Source organism: Chionomys nivalis, chromosome 22 (genome assembly GCF_950005125.1).
Source record: "Chionomys nivalis chromosome 22, mChiNiv1.1, whole genome shotgun sequence".
Taxonomy (NCBI): Eukaryota; Metazoa; Chordata; class Mammalia; order Rodentia; family Cricetidae; genus Chionomys; species Chionomys nivalis.
Genome location: NC_080107.1, coordinates 15837638 through 15863529, shown reverse-complemented (window position 1 = coordinate 15863529; position 25892 = coordinate 15837638). Strand labels below are relative to the sequence as shown.

The following is a 25892-nucleotide window of genomic DNA, read 5'->3' as shown; positions in this document are numbered from 1 at the left end:
GGCCAAGCTAATGTTCCATGGCTGGGGAGAAGGATTTCCACTGCAAAAGGTGGAGGGCAACGAGGCAAGAGGGAAGGGGGGGGGGGACACAATGAAAGTGAGAGGAAAGACAGGCGAATTACGAGAGAGAAAGAGGAGGGGAAAGATGCAAGAATAATGAAGTTTCTATTTTTTAAATTTGTAATAGCGATACTAGCCTTAAAAACTAAGACATTACAGTCTCAATAGCTAATTGGTGGTTCATACTTAAATTTAACCAGCATTACCAATAACAATTTTTATTTCTACTATTTTTTAGTCTATTACCTCATGGTGTTTGGCTTGCATAACCCTTCATCTTCAAGCAGTTCCTTGGATTTTTCTGTGACACTGACATTTTAAGTGTAAACCCACTTCTTTAATAGAATGTCTTTGATTTTATTTTGCAAACGCTTATACGATGGTTATGAAATCCCAGTGGTGACTTAGAAGTAACGTGACCTTCTTGGGGTAGCTTAAAAAGAGATAGCCTCATTTGGTCTCCTCTCTGATAATGCTTTCCATGGTTGTATCTGCTTAGTTTATCCACTGCTAATTTTATACTTTAAAATTTTTATTAATAAAGAAGAGATAGTTTGAAGCGATATAAGATTTCTGCTTTTTTTGATAATATGAGCAAAAGGTCAAGACCATAATGGGGACGCCCACAGATACTGCTGACTCTGAGGAGTGGATTGGGGGCTGGTGTGGAGGGAAGGTGGGGGAAGCGGGAAGAGAGGAGGGAATGGGAACTGGGATAGTTATGTAAAATGAGAAATGATTGTTTTAATAAAAAAAAAAGATTCCTGTTCCTCTCCAAACTTTTATGCAAAAGTCCCAGAATTCCTTGAGAGTTGTTGTGCAAATTAATTGTAATGGTTGTCCCACAGCAGTTTCTTCCTTCCTCTGCTTTTGTTCACTAAGTCTTAATAAAATGAAGATGTTTTCCCTTTTCCCCACTTATTTATATATGTAAATCCATTGCATAAATTGGTACTATTTATTTCTGGTGTTGTGTTCTTTTAGTTGTATTTGGGTACTTAGCTTGCTTCAGATTTGGCCTATGACACGAATATTCTAGGTCTTTTTCTGTCCTATTGACAAGACCTCATAAATCTCTACATCAATTACTTTAAAATTTTTTTTTTATTCTAAGTGTTTGAGTGATTTTTCTGCTATGTATGCCAGTGCACCACGTTCATGCCTCATGCACATGGAAACCAGAAGAGGGTATCAAATCCCATGGAACTAGAGTTACAGATGGCTATGAAGTTACATGTGGATGCTGGGAATTGAATCCACATCCTCTGGAAGAGCAGCTGGTATTCTTAAGCCCTGAACCATCTCTGTAAGCCAGCCCCAATTAAATGTTTTTCTTGATAGGAGTTGCTGTGGTCATGGTGTCTCTACACAACAATAAAACCCTAACTAAGACAATGTCTGTGAATTCATGACCGTGTTGTGTTTCTCTCAATCAGTTACATAAAGTCTCCACGCCAAGGTGAGGGAAGCCATTGCTTCCTGTTGACTTTGAGGAACTATTTTGTCATTTCGTATCAGCCTGGCAGGAGACACATGGCATGTTAAAATAAGGCAATGAGAGGCTTTTTGTAAAGAAATTATTTACAAGGGTGTCAGAACCTGGGGAAAGTCAAAAGGAATAAGGAAGCACCTCCAGATCCAGGAAAGCAAGAGAAGGATTATTTGGCTCCACAGGAAGTTGCTCTGACCTTCAGTGGGTAAGGCCTGCAAGGAAGGAACAGGCAAATAAATGTTTCTATCTCACGTTTTCTATACTGATGTCCAGCGCACTGGTTTCCCATTGGCCAGCAGACTGGAAGCTAAGGGGCAGAGGAACATACACACGTGATACAGATGTCTTCTTTCTCAGGGGAAACACAGAGAGGGTGCAGGGAGCTTCTGGAGGAACATAGTAGCCTACTTCTAGCAACTTTGAGTTTTTCAATAGCACGTTCAAGGCTTCCTTTTGTATCTCAAGAGGCCATCCTCAATGCATTGGCTCGCATAACTTTCCCCTCTATGAATACCAGTTCATGTGTTAGCACTGGCTCTTTGTTCCCACCAAGATCACATCTTGTTGCTTCTAGCTGCTGGCTGCTTGGGGGAGGGGCACATTCTAAAAAGTCCCATTTTTACTCCAAGTTTTCTCTTCCATACAGCAAGTATGTGTGTGTGTGTGAGCGTGTGCATGTGTGCAGCTCTCTTCACCATACATCAAAGCATCTTTATGTTGTTATACAATTCTGCTAACAAAAAGTAACCGGGCAAACAATAAAATAAAAAATTAATTTTTATTAGTTCTGCACATTTTTTTCATTGTGATTAGCATCATTTTGGGTAATAGTAGCATTTTCCCACATGCAGTTCATGAATATGGTTTGTCTAAATATTTTTAAGAAAAGAGGTGCCTATGGTCTGCTTCTGTAAGAAACACAAAATATGTCGATGTGATTGACTATGTAAGTGTAATACTCTCTGTTTTTGAGGAAAAGAAATTAGGAAGCCCACATTGATATTTAGAACAATCTAGAGAACTGTGTTTCCAAAGCAAAGAAAAATAATTAGACAGCAATTAGGGGGTTAAGGACAGAGGTAGGTAAGCGCTACAATCAGCAGTTAGCATAGACATGACAAGAACTATAAATCAAATGTTATACCCTTTTCCAATTGCAAATCCTAATTTGGATGTGGAGTGGTGAATGTATTTCGCCCCTTAAAATTGTGAAATGAAATAAATGTAATAAAAAGGCAGAGATCTACCACTACCCCGGCATGTTTTCATTCCTTAGTTAGCAAAGATCTTTCATGAAAAACTGCTATGGATAGAAAGTAAGAAAAGTGATTGTGAAATCAACCCGAAGATAATTTCCTCTTCATATGTACATAATGCTGGAAAATAAAATAAAGTGACTTTGTACAGTATTTATATTCGCTTATAAAATTCTAAACATGTTTTAACAGTTTAAGCAGTGTTGTCGTTTTTTTTTCAAACATGTATGTACAGTCTGTCTATACACTGAATGTTATCCACTCAAAATTTAAAAAGAACCCAAACGTCATTAAAGTGCTGCAAACTATTGCTTAATGACTTAAAGCAATGAAATCTGCTGAACGGTTTCCTTGACTTAGCCACTGATCTATGGTTTCTCATGAAGGAGATTCTGAGTGGTGGGAGAAACTAGATATCGCAACATGGTAATATCAGCATGCACTGGCAGCATCCACACTATCTATAATGGTACAGAATACGGTATATTACCTGTGGAAAGCTTGCACGCTACATTTCGTGTGGTACATATTTGATGCAATAAATACTGTGCTTAGGTCACTATTTGTTTGCTCAAACGTGCACCACAGAGTAAAATGACTATTTACATGATAAATAGCATTTCATTAACACATACAGTGTCAACCTTGCTGAGAGCTGAAGATGGCTAAACAAAGTGCAGGATTAAGCGGAAATTTATAAAGGGTTCGCTTGGTCAATTCACTCTGCTAGGGTTGGGGGTAGGGCGTCATATTCAGTAGTGAGAGACTTTTAAGAGACAACGGACAGAAACATGGCGTGGTTCTAGACGTTTGAATGAAATGTGCACCCACTAATACTTAATGACCTATCCTGAAAAGTCTCCTTGGACTAAGGGCTAGACTTGACAAAACTGGATGAACAGAGCCGATAATCTGATGATCACCACAGTGTGCACCCCGCACACCCCCTCAGGAACACAGATGATATGGAACTGTTGAAGAACTGGCTCTGCTTTCCTTTGACCTTTCCTCGGGCACAATCCTAAGGTGCAGCATGGCCCCGTGCAAAACCACACCTTGTGCAGACAGCAGGGCCATACCTCCAGGTGACACACCTTTAGTCTATTTCCCAACAGAAACCGTGTTTACAAAATTAGTCACATGTAACAAAGGACACATGGATTAAAAAAAAGATGAATCTGCTAACTGAGCTTGTAAAAAACGTGACAAATCTGGCAGTTGAAATGCAAATGGTGGATACAGTTTCTACACTAGAGTGTTTCCCATTAACCCCCAAATGATAGCTCTCCGCCCCTTTTAGACTGGTCCCTACAGTCTGCATAGCCATTGTCTCTGTCTTCAGCAGTGTCAGCTGGTAGTGAGAACAGTAACCGCCTGCCAAGGATGTCTCCCCTTTACCCAGAGTCACAGAGTTTGCCGACAAGGGGGTCACTGTCTTATTAGGCACTGACCTTAAGTAAATGTGTGTAAAAACAGTCGGTTTGGCATTGACCTCCTAAAGGAGTCCTTTTGACTTCACCTTCACAGGCTGTAAACAATTTATCACCCAATTTATTATTTTTGTTTGTTTGTTTTTTGTTTGTTTATTTCCCTTTGGCTTTTTCATCTTTTCCTTCCTGCTCATGTTTTTCCACGATTGGCTTTGTCACCCGATCGTAGGAGGGGGGACAAGCTGCAGTGGACATTGTGAGGTCAGTTTTCTCTGTAATAGAGTTTTCGTTTATCCTATCAATGATCATGTCTTCTTTTACAAGAAGGTTAGCCCCACCTTTGAGCTTGTTTTTATTGTACGTGAAGGAAGCTTGTTTGACCGTTCGCTTCAAAAGGTGGCGCCTATAAGCACGCTGAATGATAACTGCGGACACCTCTTCTTGTTTGCGTTTCAAAGTAGTAGTGATTGGCTGATAGGAGACCTTGGAGGGGTTGGAAGCCATGAACCGCTCTTCCATCTGGACTCGAAGGGCATCCATCTCTCCACTCTCCCCCAAGACACGCTTTGTAAAAGCAAATAAGATGTCCAGGCAGTGGATGCGGTCTCCGCTCACCATGGGCAGATCCATGGCGATGAGCTGGAGTTTGTTTGGTTGTGGCAAATTGAGAGGCGGTTCAAGCGCAGCTGCAAACTGAGATAATTTCTCAAATTCCATGAACTGAGTGGCGTCGGGGTCGAACTTCTCCCAGACCTCATAGAACATCTCAAAGTCGTCCTCACTCAGGGGCTCTGCGCTTTCTTCTGTGGCGACGCTGAAGTTCTCCAGGATGACAGCGATGTACATGTTCACCACAACCAGGAAGGATATGATGATGTAGCTGACAAAAAAGAAGATCCCCACAGACGGGTTCCCACAGTCCCCCTTCACCGAGCTTCCAGGGTTAACTTTATTAGGGTCACAGTCAGGGGGTTTGCTGTTGAGGATGGGGGCCAGCAGTCCGTCCCAGCCCGCCGAGGTGGTGATTTGGAATAAGCAGATCATGCTGTTGCCAAAGGTCTCAAAATTGAACATGTCGTCAATCCCAACTTCCCTCTTAACATAAGCAAAGTTGGACATCCCAAAGATGGCGTAGATGAACATGACCAGGAAAAGCAGGAGGCCGATGTTGAACAGCGCGGGAAGGGACATCATCAGAGCGAAGAGCAGCGTGCGGATGCCCTTGGCGCCTTTGATCAGGCGTAGGATTCGGCCAATCCTGGCCAGGCGGATGACTCGGAACAGGGTAGGGGACACAAAATACTTCTCTATCAGCTCGGCCAGAAACATTCCTGTAGAAAAATAGTTAGAATTTCAATCAGTGAAGAAGTCATCCATTAAAATATTTGATTTATTAAAGTTCCAAAGTCAAATTCAGGACATTGAGATTCAACTGTGCAATCTTAGGCATGGTACATAGATAATACAATTATCTTCCAGTATTTTCAACAGACTTGTGCCAGGAAGCACTGTCCCTCTCTAGAATATCAAAATTCTTTTATATTCTTTTATTTCATAGGGCATCACATTTGCACATAACCTATATACACTCTTCTGAAGGTTTTATGTTACCCTTAAACTGTTTATCATATTTAACAACATAAACATCAGAAAATGAGTAGCTGCAGTCACTTTAAAGGAAATAACAGCAATGAAATGTATATGTATGGTCAGTAGAGGTGCAGGGTTCTTAAACATACTTTTGATCTCTGTTTGAATTTGTGGATATCAGATTCATAGATATGGAAGACTGAATGTATATAGAATTATACAATGTATAACATAAATCAACATTAATTTTAACTCAGCAAAAATTAAAAGATAAGAACCATAGTATTTTGTTTTCAGAGGTGTTGATATGCCATAGTTAACCTGAAATCTCATCAGAAATAAATGCTGAAGTTTGCTTCAGTATCAACAGCTAAAGATGGAAGTACAAATTCATATGGATATGATGATTTTCTCTAATTTTTTTGAACATAACTTTCCTTTTCTCACCTCATCAATCCAAAATATTGGAGTGTTTAATGTTGTTTTCCTCTTCCTATAAACTTGATGCTTCCTTGAGTTTCTTGCACAATACTCTTACAGAATTGTTTGTGCACGTGCTTGTACACTTACAACACGCTCCAAGGTTAATGCTCCTTTGGTCTTTTGTAGCATCTCAAGTTTTTAAGTTTTAGAACTTCTTTCTCCCTGTGATTCTGTTTTTGGCATATGTCTGTTTATGTGGTATGCTTATGTGTATGCATGTTCTCGAGTGTGTGTATGTGTCTTGACATTTGGAGTCTCCTTGATTGCTTTCTATTTTATTGAGACAGGGTCTCTCAGGTGAATACAAAGCTCTCTGGTATGGATAGAATAGCTTGCTCTGTTATTTGGGGGCATCCAAGAGTCCTCTAAGTGTTGAAGTTGTAGGTAAGCTGCCACACTTGAACAGAACATACATGGCTGCTAGGAATCTTAACTCCATTCTTAAGCCTACACTCAAGTTATTTACATGCTGGGATGTTTCTCAACTCCTTCCCATTCTTTTTAAATAAAGACTCCACTAAAGAGTAACACACACACACACACACACACACACGAGTGCACATATACCAAATAAAAAGAAAAAACAACAAACCAAACAATAAACCCCAAAGGCCTTTAAGTACAAAGGCCTCATTCTCTTAAGTCAGCTTTCTCTGTTTTTGTCTCTGTTTCTATCTCTGTGTTTCTCTTTCTGAATATTGTAGTTACATGATTATATCCACTGATATGTGTTGGAACTAAAGACTACATATAAGTGAGATTTAAGATATATAGCCCATCAGAATGGGTACTAACACAAAAATCCCTTCCAACAGAGAATCTTATGGTTAAAATGTTGCAGTGACCTTGTCTTAATTAAGAAGGATTATTTGGGGCCTATGTAAGGACTTCTTCACTTCTATAAAGCATTATTTGTACATGCAGTGGAATGAGCTACCTTCAAGAGACCCTTATACATTACACAATTTGAAAGATATGAGCAAGTAGGAGATATCCTATGCTGCCAGTTTCCTTCTAGAAATATTGATAATTTTCATTATCAGTCATAGTGAATTACTGTTTGTCTTTATTAACACTTGCTTTTTAATCCCTCTTTTATTTCCTTTTCCCATTGCAACCATGTTCCACTCTATGCCATTGACCCCATAGCTACATGTCTAATGCATTGTCATTCCCTACCACCAGACCAGATTTGTAGTGCCCCTCTCATCAGAATTATCTACATGAGTGGTTCTCAACCTTCCTAATGCTGTGACCCTTTAGTACAGTTCCTCATGTTGTGGTGAGCCCAACCATTTATTTATATTAACTATTTATATTAACCAAATTATTTTTGTTGCTATTTCCTAACTGTAGTTTAGCTTCTGTTATGAATCATAACATAAATATCTGTATTCTCCAATGGCCTTAGATGACCTCTGTAAAGGGTCATTTGACCTCAAAGGGGTCACATCCCACAGGTTGAGAGCTGTGCTCTCAATAGTGTATAGAGTATTCAATCTCAGTCACTTAAAATGTCCTTTTTGTTTTCGTTCATAGTACAGATCTATATAATAAAATCTCCCCCAATAATGGAGATTTTACTAATTAACAAATAAATACAAATAAATAATGTATCAAATAGATACAATGGAATACAATAATGGTATATCCTAGGAGCCTATCTTTGGAAGAAAAATAAATACAGCTTGATAAAACCTATCAGCAGATTCACTTTGAATAGCGAGATAACCTCCATTCCAAATTTGCTGTTTCAACATACACCTGTATCAGTTTGACAGTCTTTGCACATCTTACCTACGATGGAGAGAATGACCACCACAAAATCGAAAATATTCCACCCAATGGTGAAATAATAATGGCGGAGGGAGATGAGCTTCAGCACGCACTCGCCCGTGAACAGCACGATGAACACCAGGTTGATGCGTGCCAAAACGCTAGTCACGTAATCACTCTGGTCATCCGTTTCCACCATCATGGTAACCATGTTCAGACAGATGAGGATCATGATGCTGATGTCAAACACTTGTCTGGTAACAAAGTCAAACACCATTCCTTGAAATTTGTTCTGCGGAAAAACACAAATACTTTGAGTCATGGGAGAGCTTCCTAGTAGACAGGTATGTATGTTAACTACGTCCTTTATTGACCTCCTTTCTAGTATTATACATGGTACCCACCTATTGGCACCAGTCTTTGTGAGAAATCTTGTTGTACACTTTTACATCTAGTTACTTAACTTGTTTTAACCATGTATATTCTTGAGAATATCACATCCCTTGCTGAAGGGCTTCTCTCTGTATTCTCTATAAAGAAACACCCTGAATTCTCACACATCAAGGTCACAGGAATGTAGGAAGCCCATCTGTTACCAAACACCAGCTGCTCTGGCTGCAGCACTTTCCAATGATCAGTTGGACCATGTGACCATTTAAAAGCATCTAGTAAATATTAATATTAGATTTGCTTTCTTCTTAGAGGATTGTCAACGGGACCATATGTCAAGGACATATCTGAAATAGCATACATTTATATCCCACCTTGGTGACATTAATCTGTTCCCTGCAAGCGGCTCTTGCTGATATTGTCAGACACGCAAGGATGGGTCTCCATGGAGATCATCAGACTAGAAAGGCATTCCATGTTGTGCTACTGCCAGGTGAACATGTGAACTTGGCTACTGATATGTGGTCCCGACCCTCAGTCGGCTGCTTTCAAACCTGCAGACCATTGCCTGTTTCTTCCTTTGGGAAATTGAAGAAGCCTAAGGATATTTTATTACCATAAATTTTTAGGCACATACTTGAGTCATTTCTCTGTGCAGTGCTAAGTCTCAATGAAAAAAATTTCTCATTAAGAAAGCAATGCTCGGCTAACAAAATAGGAATGAATGTTTCCTAATCTTTTGTTCTCTGATTCATCCTTGGAAATATTTTCAGTTTAAAGATTACTGCCATGAAAATCACTATGATAGGGTAAACACTCTGTTATAGTTTGTTGAAGTCATCTTGGAAATATGAGAATGGTTATTTATTATTACAAATTGCGATCATTCTGACATCAGTAATTGGCAACATTTTAGCCATATATAAATATATTAGATACTGGAATTCTTACCTCCTCCAAAATGCTTCAATACTCCTACTAACTAAGCAACAACTACATTGGAGATGATATGCCAGTGAACACTTTGTCTACCTCTTAATCTAAGAAAGCCCGATGGATGCTAGTCCCTCCCAATGTTTGTGTGTTCCTCACCGTTGCACAACAGCTATGGTAAAGACACAAGTGTGCAGATCACACTCCCTGGGTCATTTGGCTATATAGTTGGGATTCTAGTTGTATAGTTTTAAGTCATTTGAAGATGAGTTTGCATTTCCTGGATATTCTTATTCTTTTTGGTGCAAAAAAATCTATCAGAGCCAGGCACCGGTGGCTCATGCCTTTAATTCCAGCACTCGGGAGGCAGAGGTAGAAAGGTCTCTGTGAGTTTGAGGCTAGCCTGGTCTATAAGAGCTAGTTCCAGGACAGGCTCCAAAGGCTACAGAGAAACCCTGTCTTGAAAAACCAACCAACAAACCAAACGAACAAACAAAAACCCAACCAACTTCAGAAAGACATAAATTAATGATGCCCAAGAAGTACAATTTTTTCCCCCACTGGAAATAGTAGTTGACTCCCTCTGTGTAACATAACACATTCAGTGCTGTCTTATAGGATTTTCATTCACTCTTTCTTACTCCTGGTCGAGGGATGGGCTTTTGTGGCTTTTTTGATCCTAATTTTTTCATCGCATTATAATATTTCTTCTGTTCTTCAGTCATAAAGATGTCTTGACCTCCAAAGTATAGAAAAGAAAAATCAAAACTGGTTAAAACCATGTCTATTCCTATATATTTTTTAATATTAAAACAAGAAATTTAAAGAAATTAACATGACTATTCCTGTGATTTTTGAAGCTGAAAAATTAAAAGTATGTTATGGTGATTGAAATCACATTTGTTTCTTAAGATAATTCAAAATGACCATTATTATTGTATTGAGAGAAAAAGCACAGAAACTTTTAAGTAGTTACTCAACACCATATACATGAACAGTAAATCTTGGCTCACTAGGACACTACATATTTAGTTCCTTAATTTAAACGCATCCCCTTTCGGATGTAATACAATGATACAATGATTTTCCTATTCAAGAATTGAACACACACACACACACGCATGCACACACACATATACACACATGCGTGTGTGTACACATCTTCTTAACTTACAATCTCCTTAATTCTGTCAAGAATTCTAGGAAAGGGGCTGAAAGAAGCCTGAAAGAGCTCAGAGATGAGTGCTCCTCAGAATGACAGGTATGGGACAGGACAGAGGCCCAGAGGACTGGACAGCAGCTGAGAAGTGCAAATGGAGCAGAGGAAGCTGCTAGAAACAGGATACTATCAACATTGACAACAGCAATGCTTTGTAGTGTAAAAATCCTCGGTATCGATGACTAAATAGACTCAATAAATACTATGAAGTAGTGGGACATAAAGACTGATTTGGCTGTGAAGCACTTAAATGCACTCAAATCTATTAGCCATAAAACATACAAAAGTTAAAGTTAATTTGGCTTCCATATTATAAATACCAACTATTAAAAATTAAGAGAACATTTGATGTCAGTGAGGAATCTGGAACAAGGTCATGGTCATATAGTGTATACAGTTGACTGGATGCATGACTCTAAGGAGGCAAAATATTTCACTCTGCAAATGTATTGTAAGAAAAGATTTAAACACTCAAATATTTTATGGGAAAAAATTGGCAAGTCATTAAAGACGGGAAACAACAAAATTAACCAAGTTATGTAAAATGCATATGAATACTGAGAAAACTTTGTGAAAAAGAACTTTTAAAATTATATATTAGAAAGTATTTCATCCCAGGCTGGCCTTGAACTTGTGATCATTCTGCCTCCGCCTCCTTCAGCAAATCCTACTGGTGTGTACCACCAAAAGCAATAGTGGGAAGTGTGCCTTAACTGCCCTTCCCCTGTAATCAGACTGATGATTAGCTTAATTGTCATCATAGAACCTTCATCCAGTAACTGGTGGAAGCAGATACAGAAATACACAACTAAGCACTGGACCAAGCTCCTTGAGTCCAGCCATAGAGAGGAAGGAATGATAATATGAGCAAAGGGGTCAAGACCATGGTGAGGAAACCCACACAAACAGCTGCGCTGACAACTGAGGAACCTGTATCGGACTAAAATAGACCTTCTGAATGTGGGCAGCTTGGGCAGTTTGTGGTGTTACTAGCAGTGAAAACAAAATTTACCCCTAGAGTATGAACTGTTTTTGTGGAGCCCATTCTCTATGGAGGGATACCTTACTCAGCCTAGAAATAGGGGGAAGGGTCTTGGCCCTGCCTCAAGTGATGTGAAGACTTTCTTGACTCACCATGGGAAGCCTCTCTAAGGATTGGATGCAGGTGGGGAGAGGGGAATGCTGGAAGGCAGGGTGGAGGAGGGAGAGGGAACTGGGATTAGTAGGTAAAATAAGATTGTGTTAAAGATTAAAGGAAAAAGTATTTCAGGGCTGGGACGAGGTTCAGTGCATCCAGGCATTTGCTGCCAAGACTAATCACCTGTCTTTAAACCTTGGGTCCCAGGAGGAGGGGATCAGCTTCTGCAAGTTGTCCCCTGACTACCACACACTGCACACCCTACTCTCATGAATAAAGAACTGTAATTTTAAAAAAAAAAAGCATTTCAGAGCTGGCCTAAGCAGTAAATGCTTTACACGGAGGCATGAGTAACTAGGCTCAGATGTCAACACCTGTGTTAAAGTGGGCATGGAAACATGTGCTCATAATCACGGCGCTGGGAATGCAGAGATTGGCGAACCCATTGGGCTCCCTCTTGGGCCACCTAGCTGAACTGATGACCTGCAGGTTCAGGAGGACTGTCACTGGTTTTAGGCTAATGAGTGCTATATAGTGAGGTCAGGCCAGCTTGGGTTGTAGAGTGAGACTCTCAGAAGAAAAAACAAAACAAAACAAAACAAAAAACAAATGAGAAGCAGTTCAATAAGGAGAATGTTCATGGAAACAGTTTGAGCAGAGAAATATGAAATACGAACTCTTGACTGACAATATTTATTTGCATGACATCTTTAATGTGCATATGCAATTATAAGAGTCAAATAAGCCTTATAAATAATAATAGAAAACTATTCTCTAATTTAAAATTAGAAATGATTGCTTTTAGTTAAATAACCAGAAAAAAGAAGTACAAACTATAAAAGTAATAGAAAAGAGTATATAATATATATATATGTTTATGTATGTATACTGAACTTCATTTCTTGTGAAAATTCTAAATATTTTAAGTTTTGATGGATATTTACATGTATATTGCACACAGTATATTCACTGATCAAACCTAACCCTCTTTTATCTACCCTTCCACATGCTTTTCCAGTCTCTACTGACCCTTTAGCTTCAAATACATCGTAAAGGGGAGTGAGTTGTTACGGATAAACCATATGGAAAAAGTCATAAGGTAATTTGTTTTCTGAATTCAAGATCTCATCTTGATTCAAATTCAAATTCTTTGTTATTTCCTCTATGTGAGTATGTTAGAAATATTTAAAAAATACTCATCTTCTTCTTCTGCTGGTTGAAATTGTCTATGATGACACCAATAAACAGGTTCAGGGTGAAGAAGGACCCGAAGATGATGAAGATGACGAAGTAGAGATACATGTACAGACTTTCCTCATACTTAGGCTGCAGCTCCACCTGCCAGAGGAGAGCATTTTTGTTAACTGCTAGAACAGCTTTGAAGTGGGGACCACACTGGTGCTTTTCCACATAGTAGATTACATTCCTAGTAATCAATCAGTAGATTTTCTTCCCATATGAACTGCCTCTAAAGGAAAGAAAAACTCTTGAAACTGGGCACTAAAAAGTTTTGGTATAAAAAGTAATGTAATATGGCATTCTAAAACTATTTATGTAACTTTATATATGACGGATATTTTGTTATTTGGAGAGTATTGCCTTAAATTTGGTAAGTTTTAAGTTAGCTAACTTTCAGTAATTTGAAAATATTAGTGAGCTGTGTGTAATGCCTCATGTCTGTGCAACCCAAACACTTGGGAGGATGAGGCTGGAGACTTGTCATGAGTAATTGAGAAGCCTGGGCTGCAATGTAACACCCTGTCTTAAAAACAACCAAAGAAAATTGTTAGTGAAAAAAGTAACTCTTATGAATATATAGAGAATATATTTAGAGTGCTGATTCATTGTGTATGGATCTACATAGCCAGTAAAAGAGCAGGATTATTCAGTTGGAGGCTGGCATCTTTCACTACCATTACCATAGTCACAAAAAGTTTTAGATTGAATAGACAGGGTGAACGTTCTATTTTCTAAAATCCTCCTTTGATAGGCAACTCTCAAGTTTATTGTTATAAAAATAGACATAGACAGATCCATTACTCGTTGCACAACAAGAGTCAAGATTTAGTATACATAGATTCCTAACGCCTTGTCTCTTTTTAAAGACAAGAGAATTAAAATCGATCGAACAAGTAAGGGGAAGTCGTTGTAATGAAGTGAAGTGACGTAACTCCAGACGTGATCAAAAAGTACCCAGAGAGATCAGGAGGGTTTCAAGATTATATTTGTCTACATAATGAGCTAGGTGTCTGGGCTACCAAGGAAAAACGAAACAAGAACAAGAGAAAAAAACAACAGGGAGGAAGAAAACTCTAAACTTTACAGTTTAGAGATCAGTCTTTGAGGAAGCCTGAGGTTTGAATGTACATCTGGAAGAAAAAGTGTGTAACCAAATAAAGTAGAATTGCTAAAAGCATTTTTACAGGCTCCAGTCAATTCATGGATGTTGTTAATGTAGAGTGGACTTGAAAAGACTGATGTGGCTAAGAGATCTCCACCAGTATCTTCAGGTTTCCAGGCTTCCCTGGAGGCTGCCTATACATTTCAGCTGTTGATGACAACCATATACTTTTTCTGCTTGCTCCTTTCCATCAAATATAGATATTAGAGAACATTCTCATGGCTATTAAAAGAATGAGTCAAGTTTGTTTTCCTCTTCTTTCCCTTCAGTTTTTTGGTTAAACTCAATACAGCATTTGCTGTTCTTGAGTGCAAACGTTTTTCCTGAATATTTTTAGCTAATATAGACTCCGTTCACCTGACTAACTATTGAGGTGATCTAGGCACCTGATCAGTATTTCCAGAAGAAGTAAGCTTTAAGGGATACTTACATTTCGGGAGTCAACTGCTGCATACATGATATCCATCCAGCCCTTAAATGTGGCCTGTGGGAAAGGACAGCCATAACTTACTTTGGGTTAAAATTCAGAACTCATACTTATTAAATATTCTTACTGTACATTTTAAAGAAGTATTTTAAAACAAAATTTCGAAACAAATTTTGCAGGGATTTCAAGTGAACCAGGTGACCACACATCTTCCTATTTTATAACCAGCTCTAAAGTAAGTCTCAAGCTTAACATGCTGTCATAATTTGGTAGAAAGCCCTAGAAATGTAAGCAGAACTGGCAATATATGCAGCAATTACAAATTAGGTCTGAGGATCTTCTGAAGAAATCTGTCTTCCAGGTGACCAAACTGACAACACTTAAGGTTGTTCTTTACTGTAACGCGCTACAAATTATCTGGTTTTATATAAAAATCTGCAACCAGCTTTTAAAGAAAATTTCAAAAACAGCCCTACATTCACTCTCTGTTGTGTAATCTTTGAAGGGAATGAGTTAATATCAATAAGAGTCATAGGAGAGAGTAGGGCATTTTGTCATTTGCATATTGAAGAGGGATCCCTTCTCTAATGTCTTACAGTCATTTGCTATGCGTCTTAGAACATCGATTTTGAGCCCAGAGGCTCTGAAATGCATACCTATTCCTTAGTCAATGAGGAAGCCTAGCATGATTTTTTTTTGAGGCATCCTTGTTTTTAAGTCCTTGACCTTTGTGGAGTGGTGGATGATGTGAGAGGAATGCATGTTAGCCAGAACACAGAAATACTTTCTTTCAGATTAGGAAGAGAGATGTAGAATATGCCAGTGGCTGAGGTCAATTATAGAACTTGTCTATCACACACTTCATACAGGAACCAGAAATAATTGATTTGAGGAACCATTTCAGTGGAATTACTAATCAATAGAGAGGTGAGAGGTGATTCTGTATGGTCTAGTGTGAAATGGCCCTTAAAGACTTGCTTATTTAGAGCAGAGTTCACTGAAGAACTGTGTGCAAACAGCCCCTTCTTTTTCAAAATCACTTAGCATTTCAAAGGATTATTTAAAATGCCCGATTTTTCTGTCGTTGGTTTTATGAAGAAAGTGATATTTTAGATACATGACTTATCAGTGCGAATGCCAGTACAGGGTGAGCATGGATGGAAGCAAAACATGGTGAACCCGTTGTAATGGTTAAGAGATTATTCTTGCTATCTTTTAAAAAAATCATTGAAAAAAATCATTGTATTCAGTTCTGGGAGAAAGATATTCCAAGAACACAAAAAGAGACAAAGTTATCAAAGAATAGTTGTAAGAACATCTATGAAAGCTGTTCGAAACAGCATAGGCTTGTTTGCTGGGTCTCTATTAAGGACCCAAAACCTTATCTTAGCAAACCAAGTACAGTTCTGCTCTGAACATCCTAAAGAAGCGAAAGAGAAGAAAACATATAGCGTTTTTATTTGTTTTTCTGGTTTAAGCAGAAAAACTAGACCAGTATTTTGTTTTGTTTTGTTTTTTTAATAAATAAATAATCTGGTTTTTGCTTACACTCACTGTGTTGCAGTTAGAAGTGTCCCTGGATAAATACATTTAAGGAACCACCATGTTTCATAATTTAAAAATACACGTATAAACTATTCTTAGGAAACTAAGGGGATGTTTAGGGTAAAACAGAACTCAGCGATGGCAATGAAATCTCATATGGTATGAGACTAGAGTTGTCTGCCTTTAAATTCTACATGCTGACACTCTGTTAGTTTTTTTTTCCCATTGGGAAAACATAATCTTCACACCCAACCTTCTTTCTCAAACTTCCAAGTCAGACTGGCGTAGCTGAGCTTCAGTGAATTCTTACACATCAGCTACTATCCAGGAATGTTTGATAAATACCAGTGATTTCATTTAGTTAATAACAAACTTTTTCCATGAGGACAGGAATTTGAGGAGACACAAGAAAAAGAAAATAAGACCCTTGGAAAAAAAACTGAAACGCCTGACCTCTGTTGACTCTGCCTTCTCATGTGAACATTACTACTCTTCTGGACTCTGAGACATGTACCAACAAATAATACTGAAAAATTATTACAAGCTTTCTTCTTAACCAAACAACAGCTGTAATAACCACTTTGTTAGTATTCTGAGCAATAAAATTTTCAGAGAAAAGAGTGTTCACTTACAACTTGAAGCAAAGAGAGATACCCAAATCCTACATTATCAAAGTTGACTTTCACATTTTTCCACCGGGCAGTTTCGTTTCTTTCTATGAGTTTTAGGCAATCAGAATGATTGTTCACTTCGCTGATGTCGAACATGTCACCAGTGGTGGTGTTAACACAGTGGTAGAATTTGCCAGCAAACAAATTTACGCCCATGATGCTGAAAATGAGCCAGAATATAAGACAAACCAGAAGCACATTCATGATGGAGGGGATTGCTCCTAACAGGGCATTCACAACCACCTAATACACAAATGGAGAGAAACAAGAGTCAGAATTCTCATTGGTTAAAAGCAGAAAGACATTCCCCTAGGAATTTTCATCTTTATTTTTTTTTCTACCAAGACTACTTAGCCTATTTAGGTAAGAGCCAAGCAAAAATAATCTTAAAATAAATCCATTCTTCCATCAATGCTATGCTTAGAAACATAAATATAGGCCATATGCAAAGAAATGGGGGGGGGGAGAAGAAATTTAATATAAAGGAGGAGCTAAAGAAAAAAGCAAAATCAGAGGAATTTGCTACTGGATGACATCAGATGTATAGTTCATTAGAAAAAAAAGAGAAGTAGGAACTTCTGGGCAGAAGATTAGCTCGTTTAAAAAACAATGAAAAAAACCAATATGTCAAAGAACATAACTAAAACATTTGGGCATTAATTGATTTTTACCAGTATTCTTTAGAAATAAACTAAAATTAAGATGTATAAATATAAAACTATTTTAAACACCTAATATATTTTTGGCCTTAATTATCCATGCATTGCTATAACTAATAATAGTTTTTGCATAAGAAGCAAGACAATTTAGCATTATGTATTTCAGTAGATCATCACATCGTTTATTTCAAGCTCCAGTCATGAGAGTTGTTTCATTTACTGAGTTTAATCCAATAAACTTATTTTAAATGAAACACTAGGAAGATCAGTTTCGGAGGAAAATGAGAAGAGGAGGGAGGCCATACTTCTCAGATAGGATGTGACTCTGTAAAGCCCTATGCTAAACTGTTATCTCCCCTTTTTCATAAAAAAGGAATTTATCTCCTTCTTATTCTTAATTCAGGACCACAGATTAAACATATCTACTCTCTGGGAGTTCCAGCTTCCTTCTTCATAGCTCCCTGGAGCTGCACATGAGTAGCTATGAGAGGGGATAAAGGCTAGACCTACAATACTCTTCAGGGCAGATGTGCCTCACACTTGAACATGAATGGCTGAGATTGGTACCAATCGTGGTAATGCCTGCTGCTTCTGTCAGTTTGGTGCTTCTTAATATCATCTACTTTCTTTTGAATTCAATTTCAGAATAAACGTTTTTGCCTGTCTGATGGAAGTATAAGAGCCAATCCCTTGTTCTTCTGAGCCCTGGTTGAACTCTGTAGGAAACAATAGCCACCGGGGCCCACAAAACAGCGTATTAAGTGGGCCAAAGTAATAATGATGAAGATTGGGAATGAACATGAGAAGATTAATTGGATTGAGCTGTCCAGGCAGAAGCCGAGGACAGGCTTGTGTGGAGAAATGATACATATACACATAGCAACTATCTCACTCTATAGCTTGCCTGAAAGAGTTAACACAAAACCTTCCTTTATATATTATTTTTTGAAGTTATCTTCAATCTAATTTTGAAGTTATTTATTGAAAAGGATTCTAAAAATACTTTAAGATATTATTTTAAGTGTACTCATAGAGTTAATTTTTTGAATTTGAGTAATGAATAATGAAATGGAGCGATTGTTCCTCTCTGAGTTCTTCATCTCAATCCACACTGAAGTGTATGTCTGCTGTGACTACGGAGTCAGTACTAACAAGTGAGTTTCTGCCTTTGACCCCCATGGCACTGACCATCCCGATACTGGTCTGTGGCTTTTGTACCTTTCCAACTTGGCTGTTTGCCCACCTTTCTGATCTCCTTGACTCTGACCTCTGTTACTTTAGAACATTATTACATTATTGTCAGATTATTCTCTCCCCTTCTTTTGGCATGGATATTTTGCTACATGGATATCATGGATACTTGGGGTAGATAAATTCCTTCTATCCAAGCTGAAAGTTATTCCAAGTCCCGTTTTAAAATTTCCTGGTGGTTCTCTAGCCATTAGAAAACATTTACCTCTCTTTGACCTCTACATCACTCCTTAGTCTGTATCTACTTTCCTTGAAACATTTGATTTATTTATTTGTCCACTTATTTATCCACTTATCTGTCTGTCTGCCTGCGTGCCTATCTACCCACCGTATCTCTCTCTCTCCCTCCCTCCCTCCCTCCCTCTCTCTCTGTCTCTGTCTCTGTCTCTCTCTCTCTCTCTCTGTGTGTGTGTGTGTATGTGTGTGTATGAACATGCTATAGACAACTTTCAGGATCTGTTTCTCTTCTTTCCACCATACAGGGTGGTTTATGGGGATTCTGCTCAGGTGTCAGACATGACTGCAGAAGAATCTCACTACCATGGTAAATTTCCCCTTCCAGCTTCCCTAGCTGGCCACATACACTCCAAACCCTTCTCTGATGGTAACTATGTGCTAATGCATTTGCCTGAGACTCTTCTTTCTTTAAAACTCCCTTCCCAGTATTTCCTCTTGAGATACCCCCCACTTCTCAAGACTTTAGCTCAAAATAAGCACGTCTTTTACTTAGTCTAACTCTACCCACCAGGTCAGCCTCCTTAACAAAGGTGAGAGTTGTCTCCTTTGAATTCAAGAATCATAACTTCAGTCCTGGAAAGAACTTCAAAGACAATTTAGTGTTGGGGTTTCATTTGGAAAATGAGACTAATGAAGCCAAAACAAGGTAGGTTCAGAAAGTAGACCAGAATTGGCATTTCATGTTCCTTCTTATTCCCCCTGCTTATTTTTTCAAGAATTTCCACCACCTATGGGTTTCCCTGACTGCTCTGTGTGAAAGTTAGATTCCTATATCTTTGGTAGATTATGATACTTTAATGTGTGTATGTCTCATGAATAGATGTATGTTTCCGTGTGACAGCATATATGTGTGCAAGTGTTCATGCACATGTGAACACATGTGTAGAGGCATGAAGTAGATGTAAGAGTGGAGGTGTTCCTTGACTGTTTTGAATCTTACTCATTGAGTCATTTGAACTCAGAGCTTGCTGTCAGGGCTAGTCTAGCTAGCTAGCTTTCTCTAGAGATCTCTTCCCATCAACCTAGCTCTGGAATTACAGGTGAGCTGCTATTCCCATCTATAATTTACGTAAGTTCTGGAGAACCAAATTCCAGTCCTCATGCTTGACTGGCTAGGAACTGAACCATCTGGAGATGGAGGTTACCATCTCCACAGACAGGTACTAATATCTTTGTGAAAATGTAAGATACAAAGACGTATTTACTAATAATTAAGACTTTGATTGTCTTGAGTGTGACAGATCTTTCAGAATAGGAAAAGGAAAATAAAATAAAGTAAAATTTATCTTAGTACGTTTTAAACACAACATAATTTTTATATTTCATTTCTGGATTTTATGAGAAGGATAAGTAAAGATTTGAATAAGGATTTCTTGTATAATGTAATAAATATGGGTGAAATCCTTTGTAACAGGAATTGGGTTTGAATTGAAATTAATGTTCACTACTGAGTTTGTGATGATGTCTAGTATTGTGTAGGTGTGTAGTTCAGAAGAAGATGTACAAATTTGCCATAGATTTGGCCCAGTGAGAAATTTTATTTCGCAAGGAACTTTGTCTTGGAAAGCCATTTGGCGTAGCATCAGAAGATTTGTCAATCAAAATGCACTTAAAGTTGTTATTTCATTAAAGTACAGAGCAAAAGGTCACAAAGGGATTGTCTTTCCCAAGAGTCCCAAGCATCCCTTGGTTCTGCAGAGAGGGAGATGTATTAATTCCTTTCAGTCTCTAGGGAAAGTCAGTAATTGGCTCCCATGTGGGGATGTACTGGAAGAGTTAGTCTAAATAAATTGGAAAGAACAAATTGAGGTTATAAGGTGCATAAAAAGGAAATGTCTAAGAAAGAAGCATGCTTAATGGGTTGATTGTAGAGATCGCTTCTTCCAACAATTTTTTTTTTTAAACCAGTTCCCAGTAGGATTTCTCTTTAGTAGCACAATCAGTTCTTAGAGTCTCTTTCTTCTTTAAGGTCCACACTTCTGGTTAAATTGATGAAAAATGAGAAACAGACAAATATGCTAGCAGATATTAGAAATTTCAGTGCATTCAAGTTTCCTCTAAATGAACTGATTTGATTTTTCAAGTCAGTGCTAATCATGGGTTCCATAGTTTTTCGAAGAAATACAGAAAAATCATGTGAATAATAGGAAAGCAGAAATCATGACTTCTGAATATGAAAAGTAAAAAAATATGTTCAAAGAGCCTAACACCTAAATCAGTATTATGAAATTTTATTAATATGTCTGATAGGCAAATGTATCAATTATCCAAACAAAATGCTATTTTTCTTATTCTAAATAATAAAACTTATCTTTATTACATAAGACTCCTGAATTTTAAGAGGTAATGAAAATGAGATTTGTTTTTATTTTGGGGTTCACTGTGATGTCTTCTAAGATGCTGGGGTGGCTTGCAAGGAGTTGGCTTACGCATGAATACCTTAGTGCTCATGAGTTTTTTTTATTTCTACATGTGTGCTCTATTCTATATAGTTCAATTAAGCTCATTTTTCCCATTTCTTGGTTTTAGAATTTAAAACACATTTTTGTATGTTCTGCTCTTTCACAGGTATCTCACCTTGCTACCTTTCGCAAATAACATATTTTTAGTGATAGAAACTGAGACTGAGCATAATCAATAATGACCCTATGATGCCTGGCATGTTGCACCTTAGTCTCTGCTCACACACATTAACAATCAACTGATGGACTCTAGCTGGCCCTTGGAGAGACCAGAGCAGTGTCTCCAAGGCAAGAGATATATGCCTCAGACACTATCATCAGCTTGACAAGTCAGAACGATTTCATAATAATCATCCTATACCGGGGTCCCCCACCCTCACCAATCAAGTCATATTCCAGTAAATGAACAATGAAGTACACAGTAGCTAAATCATATATATTTAGTGAAGCTTAACAAAAATATGCGCTATTGGGGTCATAATCCACAGAAGTTAAGATTAATCTAAATATATATATATATAATTTTTCCCCCAAAGAAAGTTAAGCTCACTGAAAGTAGTGGATTAGGAAGTAAACGCTGCATTGTACCTACTGTGGTGCAATCGTACCCTTCCCGTTCCCTCCCTCATCCCCACTACACATAAGTCACAGTGCAAGGATTAAAGGTAGCAAAAGGGGTAATACAGTACCCATAATAAAGGGCTGAGGGGAGGAACCACCGCTCCACCCCATCCAAGTTGGAGCAAGATTATCCTATATAAAATAGAAATATATAGTTTATTATTAGTTAGAGATCTGATATGACAGAACATTTGGTGTTACTTTCTGTATATGATGCTCGCTGTCTGTTTCCCTAGCAATTAAGACTTGAGTTCCTTTGAAACGGTATTTACGATTTCCCAGAATAGGAAACTAAAACTGCTAATTTAAATAACAAGTTTTATTTGACCCTAGGTATTCACGACATTGGTTCATTCAGTTCAATTTCACGAGTTGAAAAATTTGGACTGGAAATTTGAAATACAATAAATGTTCAAAAGCTGTCAGCCAAAAATGTGCATAAAACATGCAGAACAAAAAGGACAACGTGATGATGTCTCATTTATTACTTGCTAACTCCTTCTCAAGCATTACGCAGCATGCCGTATTCAGTAGTGTTGCATAAAAGCACATGCTTTGAAAGAGTGACAGAAACCCAAAGCAGAATGAGTGCCTGCTTTTCGCTGTGACCCAGCTATTGCGATTCTATGCTGCCACAGAGAATAAAATGAGAGTTTCTGAAGACATTCTAATCTCAGTTCCTGGTCACAGGCATTATCTCATCCCACCTCACCATCACCCACAGTCAGATTTTCACAGAGTAGAAGAATTCATATGCTAGAAATACAGCAGAAGGAGCGAGAAGAATGGTATTTTGACTTTACAATGCCAAACTGGTGCTGAGGAGTTGGCGTTGGTGTGTGGTGTTCCTGGCCTTACTTTGAGCCAAGGAATCATAGTTAGAAATGAGCTTCTTAGCATCTACACAGAGATTTTGCTTTTATGACTTCAGATTTTTTTAAAGAAAGCATTATTAATAATAATAGATGAAGTCACTTTTATCAGAAACAGAAAATAGAAAACAAAGCCACTTGTTATGGAAAGTAAGTGTTACATACAAAAATAAAAATCAATAAAGAATAAGAACATATGAAAATTTAAAAAAATAAAAGACTGTAGATTTAATAATCTTATAAAAGGTCAAATTTGAAATGTTTTCTAACAACCATGTACACTTAGCATCACTCAGCGTTGGGGAGCCTTTCAAATTATGGATTTTAACTAGGTCAACATAATTTTATATAAAATGCATGAGAACGATGTTGTCCTTGACCACTGAAATTGTCGTTCTGGAGTGACAGTGTTTTTTTTTTTTTTTTTAAACTGGAAAAGATTAATGCCTGCATAATCTGGAGAAAGTATACGATAGTTTTTAATATAAATGTGAATATGAAATCAAGGCTTCTTTGAGCTTGATTGTGACTAGTAAAGAGATGTTTCCATATGTATTAGGGAAATTAAGATGAGTGTTAAGCCTCTTGAAGTGTAGTATAATAAAATTGATAATAGACATCTATTTATGAGGGAACACAGGATGTCTGCCCTTTCCACGCTGCAGAAGATCCAGTAGCATCACTTGCTTGAGAGCATAGGTGACCCTAAGGCAGTAACAGGACAAAGGCTTTCTCTTTCGTTTGCACGTTTCATATGCCTTGTTTAGAGAACATGCATTTTGGGTCTTAAAAATATAAAATAAAATTTTACACTGTAATCTTACATAAATGAATGTTTTATGCTTTAAAATAATCATAATAATAAGTCAATAAATGCAAAATTCTACTTTGTGATGAATTATGGAGAAGGGCTTAATGTTTGCTCAAAAGGGTGCAATAAAATTTTGGATAAGTGAGAAATGAGTTTTAAGTTAAGGTTCATTAGTGAATCACCTACGGTAATGAATATAAAATACATATTCTGTTTCTTTTTACTTAATAGCTTGGCTTTGCTGTTATAAGACGTGTGGGTATATATATTTAAATTGGTATCTTACTTATGTATTAAGATTAGCTTAGTTACAACTTGGTGGTATAAGGGAAAAGTCAGCCAGTAGTTAATATTTGTCCTTGAATACATTAAAATAATGAAAATGTTGGCATTCTAAAGACAAAACACTCAACAACTCATTTTGTCCCCTTTGTACTCATACATATTTATGATTAACATTAATTTCAATAAGATTCCTTAAGTACAGACAGGTCATCACCACGGAGAATGACGTGACACAAAATTATATCTTATAACTCCTCAGTTACTAAATAGAGTATCTGCCTTTTTTTGAGTTTGGGATTATAAGGAAACTCCCAAGATCACTTATGAAATAAGGTCATTTTAATTAGCCAAGCAGATAAATGATATTGAATCATTTTCAGAAAGGGCTATTTTCTCTTGCATATCACCAAGAAGTCAATATGCAACAGAGAAAATGATAAAATAGCAATTTTTTTTTTTTTTGCAAAGAGTTGCCATTCCTTTTGCATGCATCTATTTCTTGTTAGTTAAACTGGATTCAGTCTAGCTTTGGCAAGATAGAATACTCCAGAGTTTTCATTTTCTTACCCTCATCCCTTCAAATCGTGATAACGCTCTTAGCGGTCTCAGAGCTCTCAGTGTCCTGAGGGATTTGATGGCCCCAAGTTCGGAGTAACCCAAGGCATTTGCTGTTAAACTGACCAAAGAAACCTGCACAACACACAAAAAAATGATGAATAAACGAAACTGCTCTCGTTCAATTTGTAGCTACCACCTAATATAAAAGATGCAGTTTTTTAAAATTGATAGTTGTTCTGTTACTCTACTAAAAGAACATAGCAACAAAATGACTTCCAACGACATCTTGCTTTATCTATAGGTGGTGTCACTCAACCTTCATCAGAGAAGCTGCTTTTTGCAGTAGATACCCACAAGAGGACAAGGCTGAGTGGGAGCACTCCACCTTTGGAGCACTCAGCCCTAAATGGAATGTCTTCATCAGATCCCTGCTCTTAAGGCTTAGGGAGCCATGAGGAAGAGGATGCTGAAACATCTTAAGAGTCAGAGTTGGTGAAGGACTCCAAGGAACAAGTGTCTTCCCGACACAACAGAGTGATACACACTTGAATTTCCATCACTTATCTTGTATATTACCAACATGTTTTATAAATATAAATTTATATTTTCTACTAGATCTTATCTCCCTTATTTATTCATTCATTCATTTACTTATTTTGTTTTTCATAAAGGTTTCTCTGTGTAGCCCCGGCTGTCCTGGGACATTCTCTGTAAACCAGGCCGGCCTCTAATTCAGAGATCTGCCTACCTTTGCCTCCCTAGTGCTGCAATGAAAGATGTGTTCCAGCTCCCTTATTTTGATTCGTTACTGAATTTATCTAAATTTCTGAGGTGAGAGGTTCAAGGGCTGTGTAGCCCATCTTGTCATCACAACACAGTGGCCAGAGTTTCATCATTTTAGAAGAAGGCTACAAATGAGACAAACTACCTCTAGCAAAAGGCATGACATGGAAGATACCTACATCAACAATTAAGAAGTCCAGCCAACACCAGGCATTGGTAAAATAAGTTTGATAGCCATAGGCCACCCACTTGAGAAGCATCTCCAGAATGAAGATGTAAGTGAAGACCTTGTCAGCATACTCCAGCATGGTCTTGATGGTCTTTCGCTGATCAATGTATATGTCTTCAAAGGCCTAAGAAGAAAAAGTTACACATTTTAGCTTTCACATGCCACAGAATCTGAAAGCTTTATTTTTTCTGATTGTATATGCACATGGTATTCCCTTGAGACAGGAGAGCCTTGGTTTTGTTCTGCTACTCTCTGGGTCTTTTCATCTTAAATTAGAGGAAAAGACATACTTCTCTAGGTACTAAAACCAGAG

The 25892-nt window shown here is 37.8% G+C and overlaps 1 protein-coding gene across 4 annotated transcripts in view; it reads right to left on the bottom strand.

Moving 5' to 3' along the window:
• Window positions 1-2311: 2311 nt before the first annotated feature.
• The window catches only part of Scn1a (sodium voltage-gated channel alpha subunit 1), a 116603-nt gene continuing 93022 nt past the window's right edge, over window positions 2312-25892 (bottom strand). For all 4 annotated transcript variants that reach the window (XM_057755181.1, XM_057755183.1, XM_057755182.1 and 1 more), the window contains exons 20-27: window positions 25530-25703; window positions 24577-24699; window positions 16773-17054; window positions 14599-14652; window positions 12968-13105; window positions 10052-10156; window positions 8109-8379; window positions 2312-5569 (exon numbers count right to left, since the gene is read on the bottom strand). In XM_057755181.1, coding sequence (XP_057611164.1) covers window positions 4392-5569; window positions 8109-8379; window positions 10052-10156; window positions 12968-13105; window positions 14599-14652; window positions 16773-17054; window positions 24577-24699; window positions 25530-25703 — 2325 coding nt within the window. In that variant the 3' untranslated portion in view covers window positions 2312-4391. The remainder of the gene's footprint in view (window positions 5570-8108; window positions 8380-10051; window positions 10157-12967; window positions 13106-14598; window positions 14653-16772; window positions 17055-24576; window positions 24700-25529; window positions 25704-25892) is intronic.